Source organism: Dipodomys spectabilis, unplaced genomic scaffold, assembly GCF_019054845.1.
Source record: "Dipodomys spectabilis isolate Male_0828 unplaced genomic scaffold, ASM1905484v1 ptg000080l, whole genome shotgun sequence".
Lineage (NCBI taxonomy): Eukaryota > Metazoa > Chordata > Mammalia > Rodentia > Heteromyidae > Dipodomys > Dipodomys spectabilis.
The window spans coordinates 3,222,258-3,239,891 of NW_024870757.1; the positions used below are offsets into that span (position 1 = coordinate 3,222,258).

Consider the following 17,634-nt stretch of genomic DNA (forward strand, 5'->3'; position numbering starts at 1 on the left):
CTCTGAACACAGCATGGCTATATCGCCTAAATCTAAGGGCATCTGTATAGAAAAATAGAAACCAGGTCTGTGAGGAGAGGGAAACTTCGATCCTGAATTTACAAAAGGGAAAGACCCAAAGTCTCCACCTGTCATCATGCCTTACAGAGCAAGAAAAAAATATCAAGGTAAACACAGTATGAAAGGAAAGAAGAAGAGCATAACTATGAATGCAAGCTATAAAAAGAGCAATAGAAAAGACAGTGAGCTGGGCAGTGGTGGCTCATGCCTGAAATTCTAGATACCCAAGAGGCTGTCTGAGGATTGCAGTTCAAAGCCAGCCCAGGCAGGAAAGTCTGTGAGACTCTTATCTCCAATGAACCACCAGAAAACAGGAAGTAGCATTTGGCTCAAGTGGTAGAGCGCTCGCCTTGAGATAAAAAGCTCAGGGACAGGCCGGGCGCTGGTGGCTCACGCCTGTAATCCTAGCTACTCAGGAGGCTGAGATCTGAGGATCGCGGTTCAAAGCCAGCCCGGGCAGGAAAGTCCGTGAGACTCCTATCTCCAATAAACCACCAGAAAACCGGAAGTGGTGCTGTAGCTCAAGTGGTAGAGCGCTCGACTTGAGCTGAAGAGCTGAGGGACAGCGCCCAGGCCCAGAGTTCAAGCCCCACGACCGACAAAAAAAAAAAAGCTCAGGGACAGCGCCCAGGACCATAGTTCAAGCCCCATGGCTGACATACCAAAAAAAAAGAGAGACAAAGAAAATCAGTGAACCCCAATGTTCGGTGTTTGAAAAGATCAAAGAATTGCACAAAACTTTTAATAGACTGGTAAAGGAACAACCAGAAAATTCAAATTACTGAACCAGAAATGGAAGTATACACATGATTCCTGACCTGTGGAAATGCAAAACAGATCTAGGAAAGGTGGCTCAGGCCTATGATCCTAGCTCCTCAGGAGGCTGAGATTAGGAGGATCACAGTTTAAAACCATAAAAAACACACAAAAGTCCACAAGACTCCATCTCCAAAATAGCCTACAAGTCAGGCACAGGTGGCTCATGTCTGTAATCTTAGCTACATGAAAACTGAGGTCTGAGGATCAATGTTTGCAGCCAGACCAGGCAGAAAAACCTGTGAGACTCTTACTTCAAAATAACCACAGAAAAGCTGGTAGTGAAGCTGAGGCTCAGATGGTAAAGAGCTAGCCTTGAGTACAAAAGCTCAGGGACAGCACCCAGGACCTGAGTTCAACCCCCTGGAATGGCACAACAAAAAAGCAGAATAAAAGACAGGAACAAAGTCCAAGGCTGGAGTCATGGTAGAAGACCAGCAGAGTAAGCAGTTTAAAATACCAGAGGCCCTGAATTCATGTCCTGGTACCTGCAGAAAAAGAAAGACAGACAGACAGATGAGTACTCACACACACACACACACACACAGAGTGGATTCTAACAATCACATATAATTAAGAATGTTAGTTTCTAGGAACACTAATCCTGTCAAAATTTACTCAAGAAAGCAGACAATATTGCCTCACACCTATAATCAGAGCTACTCAGGAGACTGGGATCTGAGGATTGCTGTTGGAAGACAGCCAGGACAAGAAATCCACAAGACTCTTATCTCCAACAAAGTACTCAGAAAAGACCGGAAGTGGTGGTGCTATGGTTCAAGTGGTATAGCACTAGCCTTGATCCAGATATGCTCAGGGATAACACCCAGGACGTCAGTTCAAGCCCCAGGACCAGGGAAAAAAAGGAACAAGAAAAGAAAAACTGAATCAAGAAACAGTGGAAATCTGAATAACTAAAGAAGAGATTGCATCTGTAGTATAAAGCCTCTCAACAGACAATCCTACAGATACAAACACATACACTATCACACACAGTTGTTTACCTATATTTGAATCACCACAATGGAATGATATATATTCTAGTAGCAGATTATAGTAATTTAATGAAACTAAAACTTGTGAAACTTTGTCAAATGCAGTGTATATTTTACTTGAACATTGACTAAAACATCTTTAGGATGACTGCTGATATTGTGCATGAAGCTAGGCCTCACACTGAGTCTGCCATAATTTTAGGAAAGGATGGAATTCTGGACTGATCCGGGTTATATTTAGGAACCAGCAGTGATGCAGGTTTACTGCTTGACCTGACACCGTGTCTCCTGGTGCAGGTCAAACATGGTAGATGTCTTCAGATCCCTGAAATCCCCATGGTCAACAGGAAAGACCTTTCTAGAATACTCTTCTTACCTGAAGATGCTGAATCTAAATGTGTTTAAAGGTAATATGTTTTCAGATACGTATGTGACAAACCAACAAGTAATAACACTTGGTTTTTGTGGTAAATATTGAACTTTATTTCCAAGTTTAATACTTCCACTCCTTATACTTACTCAGCACAATTCATGAGGTAATGGAGAAAAATGGCGTGTAATTCCTGCATCATAGGGTGAAAACATTCATCTTCTGGAATCTCACTTACTGTGAATTAGCAATTGTACCTCATGCAATATTTGTTTAGTGAACTAACAGCAAAAGATCATTAGACTGCATTAACTACATTGAAATTTTCTATAACTTTATTTTATTTGAAGTTCAGGCAACAAACTTGAGGTCTTGCATAGGTAGGAACTTCACCTCTGAGATACTCCCAAAGTCTGCTTTGTCAGTTTCACACAGATTGTTACATAACACCTTCTATTATATACTCATTCAATAATTTTAAAGATTCCCGTGTAATTGTAACCCCTCTGTATGGTATTTTCACAAGAAAAAATAAATAAAATATAAAAAATAAGATAAAAATTATGCCAAGCTCTGGTGGCTCACACCTGGAATCCCAGCTACTCGGGAGGCTGAGATATGAAGACTTCCAGCCTGGCAAGAAAGTCCATAACACTCCTCTCTCCAATAAACTACTCAGAAAAGATCTGAAGTGGCGCTGTGGGCCGAAATGGTAGAGTGCTAGCCTTGAGCAAAAGAGCTCTGGGAAAGTGTCCAGGCCCAGAGTTCAAGACCCACAACTAATAATAATAATAATATTATTCAAAGATTGATCCAACGTGTATGCAGTGGCTCACACATGCAAGGTTGAATCAGGAGGATTCAGATCCAAAGCAAGCCCAGGAAAACAGTTCAAAAGATTCCCCCTCCAATACTAGCTGGGTATGGTGGTGTACATCAGACATACCAGCCAAGTCTGAGGCTGAGATTGGGATGGTTGTAGTGATAGGTCAGCCTGGGCGAAAACAACTCCTAAGATTCTATCTAAACAATAAGATCTCAGCATCTACGTTCATATCTGTCATCCCAGGTACTTAAGGAAACACCCAATAGGAATATGAGGGTACAGGCTGACCTGGGTATAAAACAAGAGTATAGCTCAAAAATAACCAAAGTGGGGCTGGGAAGGTGGCTCAGTGGTAGAGGCTTGCCTTGCATGCATGAGGCCCTGAGTTCGATTCCTCAACACCACATAAACAGGGGGGAAAAAGCCGGAAGTGGCAATGTGGCTCACAAGTGGTAGAGCGCTAGACTTGAGCTGAAGAGCTGAGGGACAGCGCCCAGGCCAGAATTCAGGCCCCACGATCAGACCCGGAAAAAAAAATAATAACCAAAGTGAAAAAGGACTAGAGCAGGTCTCTAGTAGTACAGCCCCTGCCCTAGCAGTGCAGAGCATAGTGTGTAAATGCCACTGCTGCAAAAACAAAACTATGAACCAACTGTAAAATAGAATGTTTAAGCAAATCATGAAAATCTTTTATTCAGTGCAGGAACGAAACACCTGAGTGATACAAGTGTCACTGCTGATGAGCACAAAGGGGTTCAGGACTGAGAAACACACACCCAGGAACACAGACATGTCCTCCAGCCACAGGTCTAGTTTCGTATTTAGATCAACACAAAGAGTGAAAATGGCAGATAAGCAGTAGAAGAAGACAAACATGCTCACCAGGGTCAGGATGTTGTGCGTGGCCCAGGCCTAGTGGTCAGTTCTTTGAGAGGGAATGTGGCTGTGAATGTGCTGGACCCTCTGCTGTGTCTGTGCAGGACAAGGACCACGGAGCCACTGGCCCACATCATGAAAACCAAGTACATAACATCAATGGAAGAGAATAAGACCATCTGTGATAAACGTACAAATGGTTTTGGTGGGGCTGCTCCTGGGGAGCAGTAACTATAATGCATGTATAGAGTGACATTTTGTTTGTGTCTTGGGCCAATCACTCTCAGAGACACAGAAACATTTACCAGGAGCTGCAGGATCCAGAAAAGGGAACCACAGCATCCAAAGCAGTTGGGGAATCTAGTAGTGATCTTCCAGCAAGCATTTCTAGTGCAAAGCTTTGAGACCTGGAAGCCACTCAGAAGGCAGGTGGCATTAAGAGAAACACCTCTGGCTACTCTATGGAAATACAAAACAACTTTATATCCTGCATCACCCAGGAAATACTTCCATCCAAATCCTACCATTGTCTGAGGGATTCCCCTGGATAAAACAACCAAGTTGTTGGCAAAGACCAGATGGCAGAGGATGGAGTCTGTGGGCCTCATCTTCTGTCCAGTGAGGAGGGTGTAGCTGTAAAAACAAAGGAAATATGAGTTCCCCAGTACCCCAGCTGCAGTCTGAATGAGGAAGGCAACTCCCATTTCAGTGTCGGCTTCGGTCATCTCTTTCATATCTAGGAAATAATGGATTTTATTGTGACACAAAAAATGGCATGAAAATTAAACAAGTATGAACATGTTAGCCAAGCTAGATGCATGAGGATCGCAGTTTGAAGCCAGTCCAGGCAGAAATGTCCCCATCAGATGCTGTGGCTCAGGCCTATACCCTATATCTAGGCCTAGGCCAGGATAACTGACAGGAAAAAAAGAAAAGAATTCCATGAAACATTATTTTAATTAATAGCATGATTAGTGATACATACAAACACGTGACAGAATGATGAGACATAACCAACATTTTGTTTATAAGGAACATCATTTCTTTTCTTTCTCTATTTTTGCCAGTAGGGCGACCTCGGTTTTGTTTCTGAGCTCCTTTTGCTCAAGGCTAGTACTCTTCCATGTTGAGTCACAGCTCCACTTCTGGCTTTTTTGTGATTAATTGGCAATAAGAGCCTCATGGACTTTTCAGCTAGGCTGGCTTTGAACCTGAATCCTCAGAATTCATCCTCCTGAATAGCTGGGTTTACACTCTGAGCCCGACAAGCAACATTATTTCTTATAATAAAGGAGATTATCTTAGACAAAAACACTTAAAATTTTGTAAAAAAAAAAAAAACACTTGATTTTGAAAAGCACTATGGCTTATTACATTCACACCAGAATTAAATAGTGGCAGAGACATACGGTAGACTGAGAAGAAAACACAAGTAGTGCACCAACTTCAGTTTATAAAAGAAACATCTTACTGGTGTATCAGCAAACAAGTATAATCTGAATTTACTCTAGCAATTTCAAATAATTAAGAAATCCAGAGAAGCCAGTTGTTGGTGACAGATGCCTGTAATCCTTATCATTTGGAGGATGGAAGCAGAGAATCTCATTTAGAAGCAAGCCTGGCCAGAAAATGTCCCTGAGACACCTATCTCCAATACACTACTGAGAAAGGGCCAGAAGCGGCACTGTGGTTCAAGTGGTGGAGCACAACCTTGGTTAAAAGAGAAGCTCAGGAATAGTGCTTAGGCCCTGAGTTCAAGCTCCAGGACTGGCAAAAATAAAATATATATATGGAGGTGTATTAGATCATTTCAGCAGAGAATGCTGTACCCCTGAGCGCACTAAGCTGTGTGGTCTCCAGAATAGGAAGGGATGTGGAGCTGCACCAAGACTGCTAACCAAGGCAGGAGAAAGGCTTGTGACTCTCACCAAATATTTTTCCTGAAATACAAGATGTGTGCCTCATTCTAACCCCACACAGCACACACATTTTACAGGGAAGTTACTTCTGCATTTTCTTGATGAGTTACATTTACTACTGTTGTCCCTTGCCTGAGAAGAATAGCTGCTTACCCTGTAGGAATTGGCTGTCAGGACAGAGGGGCAGAAGCAGTGGTCACAGCATGTGTGCTCAGCCTTGGAGCCCAATGATAAAGGCTCAGGACTGAGTGATCTCATCTTCTTGTGGGCATGCTCATTATGTCACCTGGAAGTGTGGTGAACTGTGTGGGTGGGGAACAGAGCTTTTCTATGATAAACACTGGAGAATTGTGGATACTGATGAATACCACTGAACTTCTACGACCATTTCCAACAGATATGACCCATGGTAAGGGAAGTCCAGAGAATATGGGGAAACTTTTGAAGATGATCTCATTAGAAATGAGTAGAGGAAAAGGAAATCTATTGTTTTAGAAGAGCATGGAACTAAGCAAATGGCTTTCGTGAATTTTTAGAGTTTTTCTTCTTTTGTTTCCACAATGTAATATCCTTCCTCAGCGAAGCACTATGTTAAAACACGTGTGTGTGCTTAAGATACATGTACACACACACACATACACACACACACACACACACAAGGTGCCTGTGGCTCACACCTGTAATCCTAGCTACTCAGGAGTCTGACATCTGCGGATTGCAGTTTTTAGCCAGATTGCCTAGAAAAGTCTGTGAGAGCCTGAAATTAGGGCCTGGGCGCTGTCCCTCGGCTCTTCAGCTCAAATCGAGTGCTCTACCACTTGACCCACAGTGCCACTTCCGGCTTCTGTGAGACTCTTATCTCCAAAAACTACTCAGAACAAGTTGGAAGTGGAAGAGTGCTGGTTTGAGCACAGAGAGGCTCAGGGACAGTGTGTAGGTCCCATGATCTCCCAAGTAGAAGAAGGGGGGAGGAGGAAGGGAAGGGGTGGGGCTGGTTGCTCACGCCTATGATCCTAGCTAGGAGATCTGAGGATACAGGCTCAAGGCCATCTGGGGCAGGAAAAGTCCACCAAAAACTGAACGTGGAGCTGTGGTTCAAGTGGCAGAGCACCAGAGGAAAAACCTCAGGAACATTGCCCAGGCCCTGAGGTTAAGGCCCAGGTCTAGCGCACACAAACACACACACACACACACACACACACACACACACACACACACACACACACACACACACACACACACACGGATATACACTCACACCCAAAGCCTTCCCTACTGGGGTGCCTTTGTGGCAGGTACCGGGTGGAATCGCGTAAGAACTACAATACCCAGAATGCATTGCGCCAAAAGTCAAATACGTTGAACCAATGAATGGTCAGCGTCCTGCGTTTCTGCTCTTGTTAGGGCGGGGCTTCCGGCGCCTTGGGGGAACGTCATTTCGGGGGCCCGGTACCTCCTCCAGTCCCTCAGAACCCGAGGCTCCGCCTCCGCTCCGGGCTTCGTCTCTGCTGCCCGTCGGCCGGTGCCCGCGCCCCGCTGCGCGGAGACTGTGACGGTGGCGGATTCGCCGGAGGACCGACTCAGGTAGGTGAGTGCGGGGTGGTCGACTGCTTTTCCTCCGGAGGCCCCGGCGGGCGGGGCGGGGCGGGGCGGGGAGGCCGGCAGCCCACGCCCGTGGCTGCGGCCTAGAAGGGACCATTGAGGCCCGTGGCCCTCGAGTCCCCACCTAACGATCACCGTCCCTCAGCCCTCTCCCCCTCCCCCACAGGTTCCCAGGACCGCCGAATGGACGCCGATGGACTCCCGCAGGTGAGCGGCGCGTGCTCCAGGGCCGACCCCCCATCTCGTCTCTGGCTTAGGAGGTTTACAGGATTTGTCTCCAGACCTAGAGTCGTGAGATCAAACGCAGGGATCACACATCCGGCCGCATGGACGGGCTCCGGTTTTTGGAAAGCAGTGCGAACGGATGTGGAAGGTGGTCCGGGCTTAGATACCTGACAGGCATTAGCTTGAAGGTGAGGATGAGCCGGTCTCCTGGAAGCAGAAAAGGGGAGTGTGGGAGTCGGACCAGTGAGGACTCACTTTGAGTCAGGGGCCTCCCCTGGGGGAGGAGAAAGAAGGGATGAGACCCCGTCTAGAGCTCTGGCAACAGCATGCAGAACAGACTGAGAGAAAGGGGTAGATAAAGAGCCATGGAGTTGTTGGGAAGCCGTCTTTACAGTTGTTGAGGATGAAAGATAAAAAAAAAAAAAAAATTAGGAGATAAGGTTCATGGGAGCGAAAGTGTTTGGGTTTGGTGGGCAAAGTTTGGTAGGTAAAGTGCGGAAGGTCCACTGACCAAGAAAAGATGAAAGTACAATCACTTGTCAGGAAAAAGTGAAAAGAGGGGGAGGAAAGGGGATGACTTGGGGATCTGCATGGGATGTCAGGAGAGCAGCTGATCACAGAGAGATCTGTCCCCATCATGGCAGGACTGCGTGGCTTTCGAGGATGTGGCCATTTACTTCTCTGTGGAAGAGTGGGGGCTTCTTGATGAGGCTCAGAGGCTCCTATACCTTGGTGTGATGCTAGAGACCTTTGCCCTCATCACCTCCCTGGGTAAGTCCTCTTACCCATCCCACTGTCTGGTTTGTCTCTGCACACTTGCTTCTCTCCTAGAAGCCGCTCTGCTGTTTCATCAGACTTTGAACTCTGCTAACCTCTTCTTCACTCACTTTGCACATACGCAGGGTGAGCCATATGTATTTTCTTGGTGTCTACTTCTGGGGGGTGGATGTGGGGTGCCTTGTCAGCCTAAGGTGTCTGCCCAGAGCATTCTTTGGGGTGAGATCTACAGACTCTGGGTCACAGGTTCTGCATCTCCTCCTAGGTGAAATTTCCTTGTGACTGCTGGGGTCAGGGATTATAGACAGGCACTGCCTGTCATTTACACAGGTCACAGTCTGTTTCCAAAATCTCTTTCAAGGAGCTTTGTAGTACTTACTGGTCTTCTTCCCTGTGGACTCCATGTCTCAGGGTTGTCCTGGGCCCATCCTGCAACACGCTTGTGTTGTCTGTCCCTTGGGGCTTCCTTCCTGCACATCTGTGCATGATGTAGGCTAATATAAAAACCAGAGAATTGACTTCCTTTTTGACCTGCTGGCAGGATTTAATTTTCTTTTTTTTTTTTTTTTTTCTGCTTTACTAGGATTGAACTAAGGGTCTTGGCTAGGCAAGTGCTCTGCCACTTAAGCTTTATTCTCATGTTCTCAGACCTTCTTTGCTCTAGTTATTTTTCAGATAGGGTCTCACACTTTTTTCCTAGGGCCAGACTCATGCTTTGCTCCTCCTACCCTTTCATTCCTAGAGCTGGGATTACAGGCATATACAACCACATTTGGCTTGTTTCTTTGAAGTGGAATTCTCACTAGCCAACTTTGCCTAGCTTCAAACCTTGACACTTCTGATTGCTGCCTCCCAAGTAGCTGAAATTATCTGGCTGTCCTGCAGAGTGTGTGTGTGTGTGTGTGTGTGATGAGATAGTTTTGTTGTTATCTAGACTGGTCCCGAGTTCCTAGGCTCAAGCTGTGTGTGTGTGTGTGTGTGTGTGTGTGTGTGTGTGTGTGAGATGAGATAGTTTTGTTATCTAGGCTGGTCCCGAGTTCCTAGGCTCAAGCAGTTCTCTTTCCTGTTTCCCAAATAGGAGTGCTGGTGCAAGCTATCATGACTAGCTCTCATCAAGTTTTTTGTTTAGGGTTTTGTTTTGGGGGGGGGTTGTTTGTTTTTTGGCTAATACTGGGACTTGAACTCAGGGCCTGCACACTGTCCCTGAGCTTCTTTTTGCTCAAGGCTAGCACTCTACTACTTGAGCTACAGCTCCACTTCCAACTTTTTCTGTTTCTGTGGTACTGAGGAATTGAACCCAGGGCTTCATGCACACTAGACTAGCACTCTACCACTAAGCCACATTCCTGGTCCCTCTCATCAAGTTTTTAAGGTATCTAAAAATCAGTCTGGGATATATTGCAGTGGTAGAGTTCTTGCCCAGTATGTTTGAGGCCCTAGGTTTGATTCCAAGCACTGTGTAAAAATTGAATTGAGGAAAAAATACAAAATAAAATTTATAAATTATATTTGCAGAAAATGCTTTTAAAATACAATGGGGCTGGGAAGGTGGCTCAGTGGTAGAGTGCTTGCCTCCCATGTATGAGGCCCTGGGTTCGATTCCTCAGCACCACATAAGCAGAAAAAGCCTGAAGTGGTGCTGTGGCTCAAGTGGTAGATCACTAGCCTTGAACTGAAGAGCTGAAGGACAGCGCCCAGGCCCTGAGTTCAGGCCCCACAACCAAAAAAAACCCCACAAATAACATACCCATACCATAGTCAATGTATGTATTTGATCAGAATTTCTCTGGTTTCAGTATGTTGGCATGGAGTAGAGAATGAAGACACACGTTCTGAGCAGGTTTCTGTAGGATTGTCACGAGTCAGGACTTCAAACACAGATCCATCTGGCCCAGAAGCTCATCCCTGTGGAACATGTAGTCCAGTCCTGCGGGGCTGTTTGCACCTGGCTGACCAACCTGTGCAGAAGCCATTCTTGCTTGGGGCATGTGCAAAACTTCACCAGGACCGGAATCGTCTCAATTCAGAGAAAACTTGGCAAGAGGACATAGACAACACTTCATTCGTGAGGAGCTGCAGATTCCCCATGTCAGGAAAGGCTTCCGGGAGCCATGAGGCTGGAAAGGACCTCCTGACCACATTAGACTTTATCCAACTCCAGGCCATTCCCCAAGGTGAGAAGCTGTTGACAGGTGCTGAGGGAGAGGTAGTTTTTCATACCCAAATAAGCCATTACAAGTGGGACCAGTGCGAAAGAGCATCCAGGCATGAGCATACTCATGTTTCCCACCCAAAAGTCTATGCTGGAAAAAGGCTTTATGAGTCTATCCAGTGGGAGGAAGGTTACCGCTGCAAGTTCTCACTCCAGAGAGGCCACAGTGGAGAAAGGCCTTACAAGTGCACTGAATGTGGGAAATCTTTTAGCCAAACCTCCCACTTGAATGACCACCTCCGGATCCACACTGGAGAAAGACCTTATGAGTGTGGCCAATGTAGGAAATCATTTAGCCAAAGAGCCACACTCATTAAACATTACAGAGTTCATACTGGAGAAAGGCCTTATGAATGTGGAGAGTGTGGGAAATCCTTTAGCCAGAGCTCCAACCTCATTGAACACTGCAGAATTCACACTGGGGAAAGACCCTATGAGTGTGGGGAATGTGGAAAAGCTTTTGGGTCCAAATCTACCCTGGTCCGGCACCAGAGAACTCACACAGGAGAAAAACCATATGAATGTGCTGAATGTGGGAAGTTTTTTACACAAAGTCATAGTCTCCTCGAGCACCAGATCATTCATACCGGAGCAAGGCCTTTTGAGTGTAGCCAGTGTGGAAAATCCTTCAGCCTAAAGTATGGCCTCATTCAACACCAGTTGATTCACAGTGGAGCAAGGCCTTTTGAGTGTGACCAGTGTGGAAAATCCTTTAGCCAAAGAACCACCCTCAACAAACACAACAAAGTTCACACCGCAGAAAGGGCTTACGAGTGTGGAGAGTGTGGAAAAGCTTTTATGTTCAAATCCAAACTTGTTCGACACCAGAGAACTCACACTGGAGAAAGGCCTTATGAGTGCAGTGAATGTGGGAAGTTCTTCAGACAAAGCTACACCCTTGTGGAACACCAGAAAATTCACACTGGGTTAAGGCCTTACGAGTGTGGCCAATGTGGGAAATCCTTTATTCAAAAGTCAGGCCTCATTCAACACCAGGTAGTTCACACTGGAGAAAGGCCTTACGAGTGTGGCAAATGTGGGAAATCTTTCACTCAGCACTCTGGGCTCATTCTCCACCGGAAATCTCACACCAGGGAGAGGTCTCATAGAACCGGAAGTGTGGAGAAGCCTTCAAGGTCAAACATTTAGTTCCTACTTAAGAGCTTGGTCCTTCAGTGTGTGTGCTGCTTCTTTTTTTCAGTGTTCACCTTTATGGGGGAACCACCTACCTGAAGTTACACCTCCTACTTGTAAACATCCTGAGGTAGATGTTCCCCTAGGTCCATCCCGAGTGAGGCCAGTGTCTGGTAGAAGCCATCTCCCACCCCACTCAGTGCTCAGTGTTCAGCCCAGTGTGCTAAGGAAAGGCAAATGTCTGTGTATTCCCTGGAGGAAGTCTTGAACAGACTTTAGGGGGAATGTGTTCCCTCTTCTGACTAAATCATACCTAGGCCCCAGGGTTTACTAGAAGACCTAACCTGCAGTCTGATAGAGGCTTCTACTGTTGCTTACCTTCTTGTAAATGCTTGGTCCTGTGCCCTTGTGGCTGACTGAACCTTGCAGCCTTCAGTTTACCACCAGGAGCTTCCAGGTCATACTATTCTGCTTCACACATGAATAAATGCTGTTTTGTTGAATCCACTTGCAATTTTTGGGGTTCTGTTAATATCTTTGTTGTTGAGAGAGAACAAAGTTGGACCAATTAACAGTTCTTTTGGGGGTTCCCACTTTTCTTCAGAGGTACAGCATGGCAGAAGGTAGTTCTTGTCATGCTTCACCTGTGAACCTGCATGGCAAATCTACTGAGTCTTCTCTCTGCCACAGAAACATTATGTCCCAGGGCCGTGTCCTTGTTCTTGTGGCCTAGACTCTGGGCTTAGTGCACCGTGACAGCAGCACATCCAGCAGCACAAGGCTGATGTCTTGCCTGTGACTAGCCAGATCTTGACACGCTTCAAGGACATGGCCATGACCTTTACCTGTAAGATTTAGCACCTGACCCAAAAGATGGGTTAGCTGTGAGGGAGAGCTTGGGGCACCAGTATCACTGGATAAAGGTTAGCCTCCCTCGCCCATAGGTGAGTCGTTTTCCTGTCTGGTTCCGTGCTCCCATTCATCCCTGCCTAGTGAGTGAGGCACCAGCCTGTCCAGAGCCTGTCTTTCTCTGTCCCCTGGGCTGCCCCAATTCTAGGGACCCAGTGGGCTGCTGGGAGCATCCTGTCAGTATGACTGAGGGATTCCGGAAGGATTAGGAAACTTCTTCCTGGTGTCTGGCCAATGCATGGCCCGAACCCGCGGGTGACAGTGCCGGTGCCCCAAACCCACAGGCCTGGCCTGTGTTTCCACCTAGTGCAGGCCAGTCTCCCCCCGTCCTGCTCCCTAGACCCAAGGGGGACTACATTTCCCAGAATGCTCCGTCCTTAGCTGAAGGACGCTGGGCCTATCAGCACAAGGACAGCGTCGTTTCCGTGTTTGGAGGCGGGACTTCTGGCCTCGCTCAGGTGGCGCTCATTTTAGCGGTCCTCGTGTCCATTCACGCCGCCGGGCCGTGCGGACCTCTTTGTCTGGCGGGAGGGATGCAGGGCGGGGGCCTCCCCCGGCGTCCCGGCCGGAGTCGAGAAGCCGATGGCGGCAGCCACGCTCCCGGAGCCGGCGCTGGTGAGTGCGAGGTCCTCGCTCGGCGGCCCCGCCTCTCGGTCGCACGGGAAGGCCCGGGCGAGGTGGCCGGGGCCGCGGCGCCCTGGAGCTCCGTGCCGCGCTGCGTCCCCCAGCGTCCCGGGCGGGTCCCTGTTTCCAAAGCCTTTGTGACAAGGTGGGGGACGGTGTGACCGCCAGGAGCCCCGGTGCGCGGAGCCTCGGGGGGTGATGGGGCATCTCATCTGAGCTGGTTATAATGATGTGAGGTTGGCCTTTGTCCTGTGACGCCGGAAGCCGCCGAGAATGGTGCGCACAGACTGTGAGGGAGGAAGACGTGGTAGATCCCCAGAGTGGTGTTTTAGGACTGCCTGCATTTCCCGATTTTGATATAGAGAGGGATAGACGGTAGTCCTAAGTTTTTGGCATTCACATGTGGAAGGAAGGAAGCTCCGTCCACTGGAATGTGCACCTGGTAGCCAAGTCAGTTCTCATTGGCAGTATCAGAAGCTTTGCTTTGAGCTATGACCCTGCAGGTAGTCGAGGCCTTGAAGGCCTGAGGGGAACGGGCTCGTCATAGAGCCGCACACAGGACGTGAGGTGAACTCCGGTGGCTGTGTCTTGAGTGGGGGAGGGGGAGGAGGCCATCTGGGGGATTCCTGGGACTGGTCTCAAAAAGAGATACAGGTGAGGTTTAGCTGATGTCTTTGCCCATGTGCTATTGCTGTGGAGGGAGGACACGGACTGGGACTGCTGGAATGAGCACAGAACTGGCATCAGTGGCTTGGAACCCCGGTATTTCCCGAGGTCTCAGTGTGGGGAAGAGAAGGAGCAGGTGGATGATCTGGGGGCGGGGTGGGGAGGGACATGGTCGTGAGGTGACCTGTATCTGTCATGGCAGGGTTGTGTGACCTTTGAGGATGTGGCCATTTGCTTCTCCCAGGAAGAATGGAGACTTCTTGATGAGGCCCAAAGGTTCCTGCACCTCAATGTCACGCTGCAGAACTTGGCACTTATAAACTCGCTAGGTAAGGCTCTGCACCTTCCCCATGTCCCAGGTCTGTCCACCCTTAGTTCCCTCAGATACAGACTCACCTTTACTATTGAAAAAAGAGCCTGTCCTTTGTCTACCAGTGTTGGTGCACATACTACCAGCCAAACCTTATTTCCACCTTTTCTCCCCGTGTGTGATATTCTCCCGAATTCTCATTTCATCAATGACTGCCAACACCTGGTTCCCCGACCTCTCTGATCTCTGGGCATTACTGTTCCCTCTGCTGTATTTCCCAGCATTCATGAGTACTGTCAAGTTAAGTATACTTACACCATTATATAAACCTGAATACTTACCACAGGTTCTTCTGGGCTTGGATGTAACCATCCTTTGCACAGCATCAGACTACATCCTGGTGAAGGCTTTTGAGCCTAGTCAGGAATATCTGTAGGTTCACAATGTCACACATGACCACACAGTGACCACAACAGCTTAAGGCTGTTGGCAGAGGAGCTAATTGGAGACTGTCTTCCTGTGGTCCATTGTATCCTGGGTCCTTCAGCTAGCGAAGTGCCTATCCCACCTATCCAGTCTTGGGATCTTTACAAAGTACTGCAATGCAGGCCTTTCTTGGGCCTGTTCCCAGCTTCCTTGTTCTCAGAAAAAACTTGTTGTTTTACAGAGTGTGTGAGATGAGGCTCCCTGCTGATGGCAGAGCCAGCCTGTATTTCACCAGCAATTCTCTGCTTCTAGGCTGTGGGCATGAAATAAAAGGGGAAGCTGAGCCGAGGCTTCCTGGAGGAGCACCACAGGTCAAAACTTCTAAGACCAGTCTGTCCACACAGAAGACTGACCTCTGCGGGAGGTGTGTTCCGATTCTGCAAGACATTTTGCATGTGGCTGATCTACCTGGGCAGAAACATGGGGCTGGGGCACGTACAAACCTTCACCAGCACCACAGACGTCACAGTAAAAAGAAATCTTTTAAGAGGGACCTTGATAGGATCTCATATTTAAAACGGTGCCTGTTCCGCCCATCAGTGAAGTCCTTCCCCGACTGGGAGATGGAGAGGGACCTCCCAGCCATACTGAGCCTTCTCAAATCCCTGGCCTTTCCCAACAGTAAGAAACAGAACCCAATTATTGAGGCTAGGGAGGACATCTGTAGTCACAAGAGCCGCAAGCCAGGAGAGTGTGAGACACCTGTGGACCACCCAAAAGTCTCCAGTGGGAAAAAGCTGTATGAATGCGGTAAATGTGGGAAGACCTTCCGTGGCAAGTACTCGCTTGACCAGCACCAGAGAGTCCACACCGGAGAGAGGCCATGGGAGTGCCATGACTGCGGGAAGTTCTTCAGCCAGACCTCCCACCTGAACGACCACCGGAGGATCCACACCGGAGAAAGGCCCTACGAGTGCAGCCAGTGTGGAAAGCTGTTCAGACAAAACTCTAGTCTTGTGGACCACCAGAAAATTCACACTGGAGCAAGGCCCTACGAGTGTAGCCAGTGTGGGAAATCTTTTAGTCAGAAAGCCACCCTCGTTAAGCACCAGAGGGTCCACACTGGGGAAAGGCCTTATAAGTGTGCCGAATGTGGGAATTCTTTCAGCCAAAGTGCCATTCTTAACCAGCACCGGAGGATTCACACTGGAGCAAAGCCTTACGAGTGTGAGCAGTGTGGGAAATCCTTTAGCCAGAAAGCTACCCTCATTAAACACCAGAGAGTTCACACCGGAGAGAGGCCTTATAAATGTGGCGACTGCGGGAAGTCCTTCAGCCAGAGCTCCATCCTCATTCAGCATCGGAGAATTCACACCGGAGCCAGGCCCTATGAGTGTGGCCAGTGTGGGAAGTCCTTCAGCCAGAAGTCTGGCCTCATTCAGCACCAGGTAGTTCACACTGGAGAAAGGCCCTATGAATGTGACATGTGTGGGAACTCCTTTAGCCAGTGCTCCAGCCTCATTCACCACCAAAAGTGTCACAGTATGTAGTGCCCCATAAAAACAAATGTGAAGGGCTAGGAGGGTGGCTCAGTGGTAGAGTGCTTGCCTCACATGCATGAGGCCCTGGGTTCAATTCCTCAGCACCACATAAGCAGAAAAGGCTGGAAGTGGCGCTGTGGCTCAAGTGGTAGAGTGCTAGCCTTGAGCTGAAGAGCACCCAGGCCCAGAGTTCAAGCCCCACGACCAACCAAAAAAAAAAAAAGGCATGAAAAGACCTCTGGCCCATAAGAAAATGAATTTCCTTTTTTTTTTCTTTTTCTTTTTTTTTTTTTGAGTATTATCTCACAACAACACAGTGTTTCCAGCTTAAGGGCTTGACCTCAGAGCCTCAAGCCCTTGCTTGTCTTTGTCATGGAAGGCTGGCAATCTACCACTTGAGCCACACTTCCACTTCTGGCTTTTGGGTGGTTAATTGTAGATGAAAAAAAAAAAAAAAAAGTCTTGTAGATATGTCTGCTCAGGCTGGCTTCAAACTGTAATCCTCAAATATCAGCCTCCTGCATAGCTAGGATTATAGGTGTGATCCACCAGCCCCTGGCTTCTTTTGATTTCTTAATCCTTTGACATTGCTAGAGTAAATTTGCTTGTTTGCTAATAAACTAATGAGATGTATCTTTTGAAGTTCTTGTAATACTTGTTTCCCTCTCAGTCTACAGTATTGTGTTATTTGATTCTGATGTAGATACATTAAGATGTTTTACTTTTTTTTTCATACTTACGTTGTTTTGCAAAATTTAAACTTTTTATCTAAGATAAACTTCTTTATTAAAAGAATATTGTTCCTTATAGGCAAGATGTCAGCTGATATCTCACCGTTCTTTCAGGTATTAGTATGTTAACAGTCATGCTATTCAAATGACATTTCATGTATGTGTTTGTTTTTTGTGCCAGTACTGGGGCTTGAACTCAATCCTGGGTAATGTACCTTAGCTTTTTTCTTACTTGATTCAACTTGCAGGGTTTGCTGGTTAATTGGAGAAAAGAGTCTTTCCTGCTCAGGCTTGCTTTGAACTTCTATCTTCAGATGCCAGTCTCCTGAGTAGCTAGGATTACAGGTGTGAGCCACCACACACAGCTTATTGGTTGATTTGGAAGTCTTGAGTTGGCCTCAACCTGTGATCTGCCTGAGCTTTGCTTCCAGAGCTGAGATGACAGTCATGAGCCACTGTGTCAGGACTCTAAATTATTTTAATGAGCAAGTCCTGGGGTTCCAAAGAAATAGCTCACTTGTAATTTTCTTTGGGTTAGCCCTGCTTCCCTAAACTGTCATATGGGTAACGGGATGTGGGGTTTGTGCATGTCCTTAACCAGCCCTTCACTACAGC

At 47.4% G+C, this 17,634-nt stretch overlaps 2 protein-coding genes across 7 annotated transcripts; both read left to right on the forward strand.

The window, feature by feature from the left end:
- Window positions 1–7,356: 7,356 nt before the first annotated feature.
- LOC122110650 (zinc finger protein 416-like) lies at window positions 7,357–12,315 on the forward strand. Of its 3 annotated transcripts, none has more exons than XM_042683237.1 (4): window positions 7,357–7,446; window positions 7,631–7,671; window positions 8,334–8,460; window positions 10,263–12,315. In XM_042683237.1, the coding sequence occupies exons 2-4, from the start codon at window positions 7,648–7,650 to the stop codon at window positions 11,825–11,827; spliced, it is 1,716 nt and encodes a 571-aa protein (XP_042539171.1). In that variant the 5' UTR covers window positions 7,357–7,446; window positions 7,631–7,647; the 3' UTR covers window positions 11,828–12,315. The 3 variants fall into 3 exon arrangements, with proteins under 3 accessions (XP_042539171.1, XP_042539170.1, XP_042539169.1); XM_042683236.1 differs by having other exon boundaries at window positions 7,370–7,450; XM_042683235.1 differs by lacking the exons at window positions 7,357–7,446; window positions 7,631–7,671 and adding an exon at window positions 7,679–7,877.
- An 874-nt stretch (window positions 12,316–13,189) lies between these two features.
- On the forward strand, window positions 13,190–16,398 carry LOC122110651 (zinc finger protein interacting with ribonucleoprotein K-like). 4 transcript variants are annotated; one of them, XM_042683239.1, is made up of 3 exons: window positions 13,190–13,336; window positions 14,260–14,340; window positions 15,060–16,398. In XM_042683239.1, the coding sequence occupies exons 1-3, from the start codon at window positions 13,255–13,257 to the stop codon at window positions 16,295–16,297; spliced, it is 1,401 nt and encodes a 466-aa protein (XP_042539173.1). In that variant the 5' UTR covers window positions 13,190–13,254; the 3' UTR covers window positions 16,298–16,398. The 4 variants fall into 4 exon arrangements, with proteins under 4 accessions (XP_042539173.1, XP_042539174.1, XP_042539175.1 ...); XM_042683240.1 differs by having other exon boundaries at window positions 13,219–13,336; window positions 14,214–14,340; XM_042683241.1 differs by lacking the exon at window positions 13,190–13,336 and adding an exon at window positions 13,546–13,621 and having other exon boundaries at window positions 14,214–14,340.
- The last annotated feature ends 1,236 nt before the right edge of the window (window positions 16,399–17,634 follow it).

Coding starts and splice junctions, on each gene's coding strand:
- LOC122110650 (XM_042683235.1), top strand. CDS start 7,791: ATGGACGGGCTCCGGTTTTTGGAAAGCAGTGCGAACGGATGTGGAAGG. Junction 7,878..8,333: donor TGACAGGCATTAGCTTGAAG/GTGAGGATGAGC, acceptor CCATCATGGCAG/GACTGCGTGGCTTTCGAGGA. Junction 8,461..10,262: donor TGCCCTCATCACCTCCCTGG/GTAAGTCCTCTT, acceptor CTCTGGTTTCAG/TATGTTGGCATGGAGTAGAG.
- LOC122110651 (XM_042683239.1), top strand. CDS start 13,255: ATGCAGGGCGGGGGCCTCCCCCGGCGTCCCGGCCGGAGTCGAGAAGCC. Junction 13,337..14,259: donor CGCTCCCGGAGCCGGCGCTG/GTGAGTGCGAGG, acceptor TCTCCCAGGAAG/AATGGAGACTTCTTGATGAG. Junction 14,341..15,059: donor GGCACTTATAAACTCGCTAG/GTAAGGCTCTGC, acceptor CTCTGCTTCTAG/GCTGTGGGCATGAAATAAAA.